At 42.0% G+C, this 14,155-nt stretch overlaps 1 protein-coding gene across 1 annotated transcript in view; it reads right to left on the reverse strand.

Moving 5' to 3' along the window:
• Sbno1 (strawberry notch homolog 1) overlaps positions 1-14,155 on the reverse strand; it is a 52,717-nt gene that overhangs the window by 12,361 nt on the left and 26,201 nt on the right. Inside the window, 10 exon segments of the mRNA XM_040731105.1 lie at positions 2,149-2,223; positions 4,451-4,550; positions 4,744-4,815; positions 4,914-5,026; positions 5,822-5,957; positions 8,805-8,936; positions 9,236-9,411; positions 9,502-9,669; positions 10,330-10,527; positions 12,734-12,885. Coding sequence (XP_040587039.1) covers positions 2,149-2,223; positions 4,451-4,550; positions 4,744-4,815; positions 4,914-5,026; positions 5,822-5,957; positions 8,805-8,936; positions 9,236-9,411; positions 9,502-9,669; positions 10,330-10,527; positions 12,734-12,885 — 1,322 coding nt within the window.

Here is a 14,155-nt window from a genome sequence, read left to right on the forward strand (position 1 = left end):
ACAGTCATGAGTACAATTTAGCACATAAGAATATTGGTTCACCAATATCAAATCTTCTATTCCATTTACTTATTTACTGTTTCTTCTTTTCCAAGACAGGGTTTCTCTGTGTAACAGTCCTGGCTGTCCTGGATCACACTTTGTAGTCTAGGTTGGTTTTTGAACTCACAAAAATCCACCTGTCTCTGCCTCCCCAGTACTGGGGCATTCCAGTTGTGTGTCCAGGGCTGAGAGTCACAATTTAGCAGCAGGACTTGGGGTTAAAATTTAATGCTGGGAAACTGAGTGTGGTCTGTAAGTCTCTATAATCAAGCCTAGTATTGGGGAAATTGAAACAAGGTGAGGACTGTGTCTCAAAATAGTATTTGGAGCCAGAGATACTCAGCAGTTAAGAGCTTGTAGGGATCTGAGTGAGGCTGGTTTCAGTGTCATGTCCTCATACATACCACATAATTAAAAACAAAGCTCTATGCTGGATGGTAGTGGCACATATCTTTAATCCCAGCACTTGGTAGGTAGAGGCAGACAGATCTCTGAATTCAAGGCTAGCCTGAAATACACAGAGCGAGTTCCAGGACAGCCTCCAAAACAATACAGAGAAACCCTGTCTCGAAAAACCAAAAAAAAAAAAAAAAAAAGCTAAAGACTAACACTCAAGGGCATATAGGCAGGTGGATCTCTTTGAGTTCCAAGACCAGCCTGGTCTAGACAGCAAGTTTCAGGACAGCCAGGGAAACATAGAAAGACCCTACTTCAATAAATAAATACACCAAAGATAAACAAATAAATAAATAAATGTGATTTTTTTAAAAAGGAAGCATTAGTAGGTTTAGGGTAATTCAAGTTCTAGCCAGAATGATTTAGGACATTGCCAATAACTATCTGGGGGGGGGAGATCCATGTGAATGCAAACCTAACAATATCATTAGGGTGCAAACAGTTGATTACAGCCCAAACAGGACCCTGTTGGAATAATACTTTTTAAAAAAAAAAAAGATTTATTTATTTATTTATTTATTTATTTATTATGCATACAGTATTTTGCCTTCATGTATGCTTATAACCAGAAGAGGGCACCAGATCTCATTACAGATGGTTGTGAGCCACCATGTGGTTGCTGGGAATTGAACTCAAACTCTGGAGGAGCAACTAGTACTCTTAACCCCTGAGCCATCTCTCCAGCCCCGGAATAATACTTTTAAAGAAGTGGCACATCATTTTTGAGCATGTATCTGGGAGACCCTGAAGTCCAGGAAAGGATCAACCTGAAGCCTTTCTATTTCCCCTGTGCCCTGCTCATGTCCTACCATCACCTGCCACATTCATGTGGATGCTTATTTCTTTTTTCTTTTTTTTTTCTTTTTTTTTTTTTTTTTTGGTTTTACGAGACAGGGTTTCTCTGTATTGTTTTGGAGGCTGTTGGTCCAGCCTGGCCTCGAACTCACAGAGATTCACCTGCCTCTGCCTCCCGAGTGATGGGATTAAAGGTGTGCGCCACCACCGCCTGGCTTGGATGCTTATTTCTAACAATTACTATGAACAGAAACATGCTAAAAATAAACGAGCAAATAAACAACAAAGAGGGCTTCAGATAACTCAGTGGAATAACACTTTACTAGTACAGGCTCTGGGTTCCATTTTAGAACCACTTATAATCCCAGCACTAGGGTGGCTAAGGAAAAAGCACTTCCCTGAGTTTTGGTAGGGTCAATCCAGGCTAGAGTGTTTCTGTGTCAAAAAATATAGTATGACAGAGCTAGTTCAATGATTCAACTGATCGAAGTGCTTACCACCCAAGGCTGATCAGTTGGATTACTAGAACCTACAAGTAAAAAAATGTCAGATGTAGCGGCTATGTGTAATTCAAGCAATTCCATAGTGGGAGGAGCAGCAGACACAGAAGACACCCAGAAACTCACAGGCCAGCTGGCTTAGTCAGTACAGAAGCTGAAATACTCTGCCTCAAAAGCAAAGTGGAAGAAGAGAACCAGATTTCTCCAAAGGCAGGCTTTCAGAAACATAAATACACACACACACACACACACACAGACACACACACACAGTTGAGAGGAGGATTCTTTCATAAGTGAGCAATACTACACACAGTGACATCAGCCTTATCAAGCTCCATGCACACAGTGACATTACCTTTATCAAGAGTGAGAATTCCTGACCGGTCTTCTACATTAATCAGGCCCACTCCTATCAGTCCTTGCCGAACATCTGTGAGAAAAAATATGAAAAATGTTCACAATCCAAATGACTCAATGAGCTGTTAATCAAACAAGATTAAGTTCTAGCATTAAGATTTAACCTATGCATCTTGCTCTATTCCAGTCACCTGAACTGAACTGGCAAACAAAGCACCCAATAATCTCTATCCACTGCAAAACCCTAAGTCGCCAAACCTCACATTATGTGTCTGGTTTGCTTGGTTTCTACTGTTTTTGGTAGTACTGGAGAATGAACTCAAAACCCCCCCAAAAAAAAAAAAAAAGCCACACTCCTTCATTACCAGACAGGCAGTGCTGGTTCACACCTTTAATCCCAGCACTGAGAAGGCAGAGGCAGGTTCATCTCTACAGATCTAGAGCTAGTTCCGACAGTCAGGGCTAATCAGAGAAACACTGTCTCGTTAAATGAATGATTAAACAAAAATTTAACTAGGTAATGGCACACACCTAAAATTCCAACACTAGGGAAGTAGAGGCAGGAGATTTCTTTCTTCCTTTTTTTTTTTTTTTTTTTGGTTTTACGAGACAGGTTTTCTCTGTATTGTTTTGGAGGCTGTCGGGCCAGCCCAGCCTCGAACTCACAGAGATCCACCTGCCTCTGCCTCCCGAGTGCTGGGATTAAAGGCGTGTGCCACCACCGCCCGGCGGCAGGAGAATTTCTATGAGTTCAAGGTTTAGCCTGGTCTATAGAGTAAGTTCCAGAACAGCGAGGGCTACACAAAGAAACCCTGTCTCGAAAAGCAAACAAACAAAAAATACATGTTTATCTTTGGTGGCTTCACACCAGAGGGTGAGGCAGGAGAATAGTTTCAAGGTAAAAATCCAGCACAGTCAAATTCTAGGTTAACTTGGGTTATCGTGTGCCTCAAAAAACCAACCAGGGCTTGAGACGGGTCAGTAAGGAAGAATGCTTGCTGCTGTCAAGCATGATTACTGGGATCTACAATGGCAATGGTAATAGGGAATAAACTCCCACAAGTTGTCCTCTGACCTCCATACATGCTATGAACATTCACCATACCACCCCCTCAAAATAATTAAAACACAGATACATATTCAGGACATATCTTATCTTTTTACAAGAACACCCTGTATATTATAGAGATCATTTATCTAAATACCCACAAAATTGCAACAACTTTGTAAAGTAGGCTATTAGCTGATTAATGACATGGGACCCCATAATGTTTTCATTCAATTCTTATCGAGAACTACTGTCAATGTATTGCAAAAGGTAAATGTTGAAAAGCAGTCAACATGCCCTAAGAGACTTCACAGAGCTCCTCTCACCCTTCCCAAGACTGTAGCCCTGGATGTCCTGGAACTCACACACTCAAGGTCATTGCCTTGAGTCCGCTCCCGAGTGCTAACACTTGCCTTGTTCCTTCCTGGGCCAGCCACCCTATCTACTAGCTGTCACAAACCCATCACCTTTTGTTGTTTGCCTCTTGCTTGTTAACCTGCATGCTTGTTAACCATCTCTCCCAGTAAGTCTTTTCTTTTTTTTTTTTTTGGTTTTCGAGACAGGGTTTCTCTGTGGCTTTGGAGGCTGTCCTGGAACTCCCTTGGTAGTCTAGGCTGGTCTCGAACTCACAGGGATCTACCTGCCTCTGCCTCCCAAGTGCTGGGATTAAAGGTGTGCGCCACCAACACCCGGCTTTTTTTGTTTTTTTCAAAACAGGGTTTCTCTGTATTGTTTTGGAGCCTGTCCTGGAACTCACTCGGTAGACCAGGCTTGGTCTCGAACTCACAGAGATCTACCTGCCTCTGCCTCCCAAGTGTTGGGATTAAAGGCATGTGCTGCTACATTAAGCTTTCAAGATTTATGAATGTTTTCCCTACATGCAGGTCTGGGTATCATGTGTGCAGTTCTCACCGAGGCCACAGGGGGGGTTTTGGATACAGACTATTGTGAGCTATCAACTAGGTGAGACCTAAACCCAGGACTTCTACAAAAGCAGTTAATGTTCCTAAGCTGAACTATCTCTCTAGCCCCTGGTTTTATGCCTGTTTTTATATAGAGGGTCTCACTACATAAGTTGGTCCTGAACTCAAGATTCTTCTGCCTCATTATGCTGAGTTCTGGAATTATTAGAATACACTAGCATGCCTAGTTTGATACTAGGGATGGAACCCCAGGCTTTGATATATCGAAGGAAAGAAGTATATCAAATGAATATCATCTTTATGCCCAGTTATGATAATTTTTAAGCTACCTTTAAAGAATTCTCCAGGGTAGTCTGGAGGTGGTGATACCATAGGAGAATCCAAGTTTACAATGGATTTCATGACAATTTCCAAAGCATTTCTTCCATACTGTAATAAAGAAAAAAAAAATGTTTCAAGCAGCTTCAACATTTGGTTTTTTTTTAACCCACTTAAATGCCACATACTTTTAGGATTGTCTATTCTGTGATATTACAGACAGCAGACATTCAATACACTAATGAGTTCTCCTGCAACTGCACAAACCAAAAACATTCACAATGTTAGAGATGCCGAAATGTACCTTATTGTCAAAGTTGAACCTGCTCAGATCTCTAGATTCTGTTGCTCTTCTGTCACCATGTGTAAGTGCCCCCTGGCAAAACACAGAATTCCTGGTCATCACCAGTCCTCCCAGAAGTTAGCTAAAACAGATCATCTGTGACACACACCAAACACAACTCAAAAACTTACCAAACTCTCCAGTCTTTTAGCAACAATAGATGCAAATCTCTGCTCTCCAGCTAGTTCAGAAATTAAAAAGACATACTCTGGAGCAGTTACTTGGTTTGACCTGTGTGTTCTTCCTGTAACAACATGTGTACAGTTCAACGATTGTGTTCATTAGGTAGAAGGCTATTCTGAGATCTAATTCCTACCATTTAACATTGAACAGGTATAAATACAAGGTCCCACATACTATAGAGTGACCTCAAACTCATTATGTAGCTACTAAGGCCTTAAACACCTGGTACTTCTGCTTTTACCAACCAAGTGCTAAGATTACAAGCTTGCATATCAACCCTGGCTAAGCCAGAATGACCTAACTAAAATACCCTTGAAAAGAAAAACTAAAGATAGTATAACCCTTCTCATCCCGCCCCTGAACAGCAATTTAACTCAATTAAACATCACTGTCATCATTACTCAAGGATTAGAACCTGAGTAACCATTAAAGCACAGCTATCACTTGGTTAGTCAGTGCTACCACACAGCCATTCTGGATTTTACATGTGGATCACCAGGTCATAGCAAACTGCACAGGAAAAGGAACTGGGACGTACCTTACATGCAGTTGCTAAGGGCTGAAACACAGAAATAGCTGGCTGGCTGTTCTAACAGACCCACACATTGTACAAATCTACAATAAAAATACTTTCAAGGAACCCTGTTCTTGAAGGCCAGGGACACTGTGCAATCCCACCACAGATTTCAATACAGGAAAAATGGAATTGATAATCCACTACACATCACAGTATATAGAGAACACACTTCCAATGTAGAACCTGAGAATTCCACAGGCTTATAGTGTCTCATACAGACATGCAAGCATGTCTCCAGAAATACCTTTCCTCCCAGAAGGATCCAATGGAGACACTTACCAAATTGCTGAATCGCCCTATCAGCACTCCAGGGTAATTCCAAAGTCATGTGAACTCTTCGCCTTTGATTTTGAGCTCTCCGATCAGCTTGTAATGAAATACCTGAGCTGGCAGCTTCTGAGATAATAGCAATATTCTATATCAAATTAAAAAAGGAAACAAAAATTACCTCTTAGCAAAGACAGAGTTGTCAGTGTCTAGAGAACTTCCTTCATTGGACAGTGATGGCTACCAGTGTATGCAATCTAATCTGTTTTCAAAGTAGTAAGATGTCCTGGTGTCAGCATGGCATGTACTGGCCAGAGTCAAGATTAGCTGCCTTAGTCTCCTTTAATACTAAGTATGAGCACACAGGCAAGCTGCAGCTAGTAAGGTATAGGTGGTAGACATAATGTGCAAGAAATGTTATTTGAAGTAGTGTGTCCTCAAGTTTTCAAGTGCTTAGATGCATACAGGAAGGCCTTACTTCAGGGGGAACCCTAATGCTAGTGATGGAGCTCACAGGTAGAGCACTTAACCAATAAGCACAAGGCCCTCAGTTTAAGTTCAAGAACAGGGAGGGTGCAGGCATGATGGTACACACCTGCAATCCCAGTAGGCAGAAGGCTGAGGCAGGAGGGAAAAATGAGTCCAAAGACATCCTGGGCTGTATAGCAAGACCCAGACTCAAAAAAAGAAAAAGAAAAAGGATGGTAGTGGTCTCATCTACTCCAGAGGCTAAGGCATAAGGATCGCTTGAAATGAGAAGCTGGAGAGCAGCCTAGGTAAAACAGCAAAATCCTGTCTCAGGGAAGAGAATAAAGGGACAAAAGGAGGGAAAAGAGGAGTGGAAAAAAGGAGGGAAAAAAGTCAGAGGAATGTATTAATTTTGAGGCAAAGTCTCCTATGTAGGCAAATCACCATCAAGCTCAGGATCCACCTGCTTCAGCCTCAAAAGTTCTGAAACTACAGGTACCTGCTACCACACTTTTAGTCTTAATTAGGGTTTCTATTGCCCTGAAAAGACCACAGAAGCTCTTATAAGAAAAACTTTAATTAGGGTGGTTCACTTAATAGTTCCAGAGGTGGCATGCAGGGAGACAGGGTGCTGGACAAGCAGCAGAAGAGTCCTACATCTTACAGGGAACAGGAAGTCCAATGAGATACTGGAGAGTTTCCTGAGCATAGGAAACCTCAAAGTCTGCCTCTACAGTAACACACTTCCTTTAACAAGGCCACATCCACTTCCAGTAAGCCACACTTAACAGTGCCATTCTCTAGGAGCTTATGGGGGCCAATTACATTCAAGCTACCACAGTCCACTCCCTTTGTACACTGTGAAGATTTGTCCTGATGTTGGCTTAACAAACAAGCTGACTAGCCAATAACTGAACAGAACAAGGTTAAGTGGCAGACCCAAATTGAGAATGCTGGGAAGGAAAAGGGCAGAGATGAAGAGAGAAGACAGACATGCTGAACAGAGAAAATGTACCATGTCATGTGGCAAAGAATAGATAAGAAAAATGGGTTCATTTAAATTTAAGAGTTAGCTAGTAACAAGCCTGAGCTACTGGTTGAACATTTATTTAAAATTAATGTAAGCCTCAATGGATTTATTTGGGAGCTGCTGGCAGGACAGAAACTTCTGCCAACACTACCTCTCAGGTACCTCTCCATGTCTACCTGCACACTGCCATGCTCCCTATCATGGTAACAAACTAAACCTCTGAACTGTAAGCTGCCACCTCAATTAAATATTTCCTTCTTTCCGTTCGTTCGTTCATTCATTCATTCATTCAGTTTTTCAAGACAGGGTTTCTCTGTGTAGTTCTGAAACCTGTCATAGAACTGGCTCTGTAGGCCAGGCTGGCCTCAAACTAACAGACATCTGCCTGCCTCTACCTCCAGAGTGCTGGGATTAAAGGTGTGTGCCACCATCACCTGGCAATGTTTTCCTTCCTAAGAGTTGCTGTGGTCATGTCTCTTCACAGCAACAGAAACCCTAACTAAAAAATCTTGTGTAAGCCAGAGTTTTAGAACCTGAATTTAATCCCTAGCATCCATCATGGCAGAGGGAGAGGACTGACTCCCAAGTTACCCTCTGACCTCCACACAAAATGCCACGGCATGCTACCCACAAACATACATCCATACAATAAATAAATGCAGTAACTTTTAAAATTATGATTTAATGGCAGGTGGTGCATGCCTTTATTCACAACACTCGGGAGACAGAAGCAGGTGGATTTTTATGAGTTTGAGGCCAGCTAACAGCTAAGTTTCATTGTCAATTGATAAGCATTCATAAGATTACTGAAACATATCTCAGACAATTAAATCTTGCGGACTTTACTCTCATCAACAGATTATTCTCTTGCTAGATTCCTAACATAATGGTAATTAAAGGTAATGAAGGTTAGGAAGTGGGGTCTCGTTGAAACAAGAAGTTACTTGAGACAAATCCTTTGGGCTCTGTCTTCCCTTTTGTTTCTAGTCACTGTCACATCACACAATAGGGTAAAAATATGGAATCATGAGCTAAGGTTAACTTTCAGTCCTAAGTAACTGTTGGATACCCAATGGTAGCTATGCAAGAGTAACTAGCACAAGAAGGAAGACAGGGAAGGAGATAAAAAAAAAAAATCACTACAATGACTCACTACTTTCATATTCAGAGTAAAGTATCCTTGCACCTCTCAATCTCTCTAATTTTTCAGACAAGGCCTCAGTAGACCAGGCTGGTACACTTTAGCCAAGAAGACTGAGCTCCCAATCCTCCTGTCTCTACCTCCAAGGGTACCATCTCATCTGGTTTGAGTATTCAAGAGTTCAAAAGTTCTAAATACCAAAACAATGACATTCACCTTATAATCACTAATAAAAATAGACTATTCAACAAGTATATTAACAGAATCTGTGGGTGTGGAGGGATGGAGAGCAAACCCCTCTAAAGCTGAACATATAGGCAGATGCCTCTATTGAAAATCACTCCAGAAAAACATACCTTCTTTCCATCCATAAACCTTTGCTTCTCTGTGATGTTTAGAATTTCCACAGGCACATCAATTTCAGTCCGTGACTCGTAAGATATGCTTCCATCGTCATTGCTCACCACCCGTCCCTTGCGGCCAGTCATCTGAGAGGGAAGCATCAACACAGAGCTTTAAGGAAATCGGCTGGGAACATGAAACATGGATGATACAAGCTGGCACTGGGACAAAAGAACGTTGCAACATGAAAAACATGGCAACCATCATAAAAGCTGCACAACAGTACAGGAACCAGGCTCAGGCCAAACCTCAGACACTGAGGACAAACCTTCTGTAGTCACAGCTTGAGAATTAAAGCAGAACAGTGTCCAGAGAATGCGACAGCATTTAAAAAGAGAAGAAAATGATAACAAGAAGGAGCACAGTACTAATCACATCTATTTACCTCAGCCACATTTTCAGGACCACCGAGGTCATCAATAAGTTCATCCAGGGTGTTAGGAGGCAGGTCTTCAGCTAATTTGTCTAGTTTATCAAGCAGGTCTTTCTTCATCTGCTGTGCCCTTTCCACAGCATCCTGACTCGTTATAAGGCTACTGTTACTGTTGGTGTTACTGTTAGCTGATAAAGAACATTTGTTAATCAGTCACACTTCCATACCCATTTCCATAGTAGCACATTCCCAATAGGACTTTTCTTTCTGCACGGTACCTGGGGCACTGTTGGGAGCAGGCGAGATGACTGGTGCAGAGGAGAAGCTGGGCCGCTTTGAACCAAGCCCTGAGGCTAACAAGGCACTTTGAATAGAATCTGGGTCTATACTTTTCTTCTTTTTTTTATCTTTGCTTTTCTTGTGCTCTTTCCTAATTAACCAAGGATCTAAAACATAAGGCAAATATGTATCAAATAATTGGTTAGAAAAATACAGGACCCACCCGCTTTGAGACTGTGTAGCTCTGGGGATTCTGTGTAGCTCTGGCTGTCCTGGAACTCCCTCTGTAGACCAGGCTGGCCTTGAACTCACAGAGATCCACCTGCCTTTTCCTCCTAACTGCGGGGCAAAAGGTATGTGCCACCACTGCCCAGCTGATTTTTAACTATGGGTATGTGTGTGTATCTGTATATAGGCTATGTACACAATATATATGTCTACAGAAGTTCAATGTCCTTGGAGCTGTAGTTCAGGAAGTTAGGAGCTCACAGAATCATTGAGAAAATAGTATCTTTTGTCTGTTTTTTTTTTTTTTAAGATTTATTTATTATGTGAGCCATCATGTGGTTGCTGGGAATTGAACTCAGGACTTCTGGAAGAGCAGTCAGGGCTCTTAGCCTCTGAGCCATCTCTCCAGCCCCTTTTGTCTGTTTTTAATACAGGGTTCTACTATGTAATTCTGGTTGGTAGGAAACTCACAGAAATAGATTGGCTGCCTCTATATCCCTAATTCTGGGATTAAAGATTTACACACACACACACACACACACACACAGTCTAGCAGTTAAGTTCCCTTCTGTTCTCATGCAACAGTTCATTGAACTCACCGTCCTCGTTGTCTTCACTGGACTCATCTCTGAAGGGATTGAAATCATCATCATCCCCAGAGCTCATGTTTTTAGAGCTCTCATAGTCGCTTTCTTCATTGTCAGAGACATCAGACTCACTTCCACTGTCATCAGAGCTGCTACCAGTAAGGCCACCAACTTTTCGTGCTTTTTTGGCTTCTCGAGTTATTTCTTCACCTACCCTCAAGCCCCAAACAAGAATCAGCTGGAAATTCAATGTTTCTAAAGACCTATGGTGTCAGATTTTAGTTGAGTTTACTGAGAACTGCAGACAGCAAGAGTGTACATTTTTTTTCTTTTTGGTTTCTCTGTAGGTTTGGAGGTTATCCTGGAACTAACTCTCTTTGAAGGTTGGCCTCCAACTCACAGAGATCTGCCTGCCTCTGCTTCTCTTGAGTGCTGGGATTAAAGGCATACGCCACCAACACCTAGTAAGAGTGTACATTTAGAACAAATCAAGCTCACAAAGAACCAAGACTCTGGTCATGGTCTGCTACTCAGAAAGAAAATGAAGGGTTGGATCAAAGCACATTACATGCATGAAATTCTCAAAACCAAACATGAATTCAAGACTGAGTACAAAAAGGACCTAAGTCACAGTCCTGTTTTTTTTTTTTAATATTTTATTTACTATGTATACAATCTTCTGCATGCCAGCAGAGAGCACCAGATCTCATTCAAGGTGATCGTGAGCCACCATGTGGTTGCTGGGAATTGAACTCAGGACCTCTGGAAGAACAGTCAGTGCTCTTAACCTCTGAGCCATCTCTCCAGCCCCCCACAGTCCTAACTGTTAAGTAGTTGTAAAAAGGGCATTAGTGACTAGGTATGAAATACCTAGAAAAATTAATGCATAAGCCAGGTATGGAAGTCTCTAATCCCAGCACTTAGGAGGCAAACACAGACAGGTCTCTGTTGAGTTCAAAGTCCGCCTAGTCTACAGATTGAGTTCTAGGTACATCAGGACTATCAAATGAGACCCTGTCTTGAAAGAAATGAAGGTGGGGCATGGAAAAGATAGACATACTGACTTATAAAAGTCTCATTTTTAAAGGTAAATAGGTGATTGGTTTATTACCTAATACCACTAAAACAGATTGAGAAAGCTCAAACCCTAAAATCAAATACTAAGAAGTTCTCTTATCTAATGGACCTGAGAAAACCTAACTTGAGACATGGGGAGACGGCAGTTACTCTACCATACTATTGACTGTAAGACCGGTAGTAGCTCACTCAATTCAGGTACATTACAAATGTGAGAACCACTGAAATGGTTCAGCAGGTAGCATGTTTGTCACAAACCCCAAGGACCAGAATTGGACCCAAAAACCTACAAGGTAAAAATGATCAAACCCTGCAGGTTGTCCTCTGACTTGTACATGTGCAACAACAGACAGATGTAATAGTTTCAATATGAAGAATGAGTATGTGGTCATGTCAGTCATTACTTAGAGCCTACGTGACTGCAGGTGTTTTGTCTGAGTAGGCGAAGGCATGAGCCCAGGGCCCAGAAAGCACCATGGCCTTTTTTTTTTTTCAAGATTTATTTATTTATTACATATACACCAGATTGAATTGTAGGTGGTTGTGAGCCACCATGTGGTTGCTGGGAATTGAACCCAAGACCTCTGGAAGAGCAGTCAGTGCTCTTAACCTCTGAGCCATCTCTCCAGCCCCGCACCATGGCCTTTTTATCAGAATCTACAACTTACTTCTGAAAGCACAGAAAGCACCCAAATACAAATTCTAGTTTGCGTAATCACAAACTAGTTAACTTAGGTGAAATCACCCCTAAAAGTTAATTAAATACACTAACCAAAGTCTCTTTAGCCTTAACCAGCAAGGTGAACATAATGCCTGTAGCCCAGCTGCTCCAGAAACAGAGGCAGCAAGAAGACAAACATTACCCAGTACTGCCAAAAAGGGGGTGAGGGGATGGTACACTGACCAGCCAGTTCCATGTTTGTTAAACAGCAGCTCTGACAACACAAAGACTAAGTGTATTTTTTTTCATCAGTATCAAAATTGTTTAATTTCATTCTTTAAAAGACAAAACTATTACACATATAGTTATCATAATTTTATATTTCTTTATCATATTTTTCATTCATTCCATCTCCTTCTCTCTTGACAAGATCCCACTTTGTAGCAAAAATAAGACTAAGTGTATTTAGAACAATCTTAACTCTAATTTTCTAAGTACTGAACAGAGTATCCAGCTAATTAAAGTAAGTGGGACCACTTGTGCATTCCCTGAGACAAAGGAAAGAACCAGCCCCTTCCCACTCAAGAAAGGTAGGCAGGATCTCAATCACAAACAGCTACTTCAAAAACCCAGACCATTGGCACTGCCACCATCAACTACTTAAAGAAAAGCACTCACCTTTCCGCTTCTTTATTTTGTTTTCCTTACAAGGGCTATCTCTTGGTGAGCTGTTGTTACTTGGAGCTGTCAAATCAATTCCTAGTAAACTATAAAGTTTCTTCCTGTCTGGAGCAGGGAAGTGTTTTTCAATGAGTGACTGCAATACCCCTCTGTAGGAAAAAAGCAGTGAACCTTATTACTTCATGAGGCACCAGTAAAATCTTACTAGATATAGTTAAGAGAAATATACATGCCGGGCGTTGGTGGCACACGCCTTTAATCCCAGCACTTGGGAGGCAGAGGCAGGCAGATCTCTGTGAGTTCGAGACCAGCCTGGTCTACAATAGCTAGTTCCAGGACAGCCTCCAAAGCCACAGAGAAATCATGCCTCAAAAAGAGAGAGAGAAATATACATTTTCTTCAGTCTTAATACACAAGGATCACCCAGATAAGCCTCTGGAGAGGGCTTGAACTGATCTTTCCCAATAATTGAGCACTTCCTCAATTGTCATAGAACCTACATCCAGTAACTAATGGAAACAGATACAGAGATCTACAACTAATCAGTAGGCCAAGCTCCCAGAGTGCAGTTGAAGGGAGGGAGGTATGATATTATGAACAAAGGGATCAAGACCATGATAGGGAAATGACAGAAACAGCTGACCCAAGCTAATGGGAGCACACTGACTCCAGACTGACAGCTGGGGAATCAGCAGAGGACCCAATTAGGCCCCTTGAATGCAGGTGACAATGGTGTGGTTTGGACAGTTTGCGGGGCCACTGGCAGTGGAACCAGGACCTACCCCTAGTGTATGAACTGGCTTTTTTTGGAGCCTGTTCCCTATGGAGAGACACCTTGCTCAGCCTAGAATCACGGGAGGTCCTTGGTCCTGCCTCAATGTGGTGATGCGACAAATTTTGTTGACCCCCCATGTAAGGCCTTACCCTATATTGAAAAACCAAAAAAGAAATAGATGCAACTCAGCTCAAGTAAATTTTAATACACCACCCATTTTTAATACTTTCTAGTACTTACATTACAGAGTAGGGCAAGGTCTGGGAAAATGGCTCCCTGGATAAGGTCTTGCTCTGCAACAAGCATCAAGACCTGAGTCCAAATCCCTAGCAAACACATTAAAAGCTGTAGCATGGCTGCATATGCCTGTAACCCAAGCATTGGAAAATGGAGACAAGCAGATCCTAAGAGCTCACTAGCCAGTCAGTTCAGCTGAAATGGCAGGGTTTCAGTTCAGAGACCCTCTCTCAGGAAAGACAGAAAGCAACAAAAGACACAACACTCTGCATGTAGTGACCAGTCCCCCATTTTAGCAGCCATGACAGGCTACCATGTGCTTGCATGACCTTGCAGCTCCTGTCCTGATCACTAGGAAGTCAGATGCCCTCCCTTGTGGCAAGGAACCAATCAGAAGTTAGCTGGCG

Source organism: Mesocricetus auratus, unplaced genomic scaffold, assembly GCF_017639785.1.
Source record: "Mesocricetus auratus isolate SY011 unplaced genomic scaffold, BCM_Maur_2.0 Super-Scaffold_100025, whole genome shotgun sequence".
Classification (NCBI taxonomy): domain Eukaryota; kingdom Metazoa; phylum Chordata; class Mammalia; order Rodentia; family Cricetidae; genus Mesocricetus; species Mesocricetus auratus.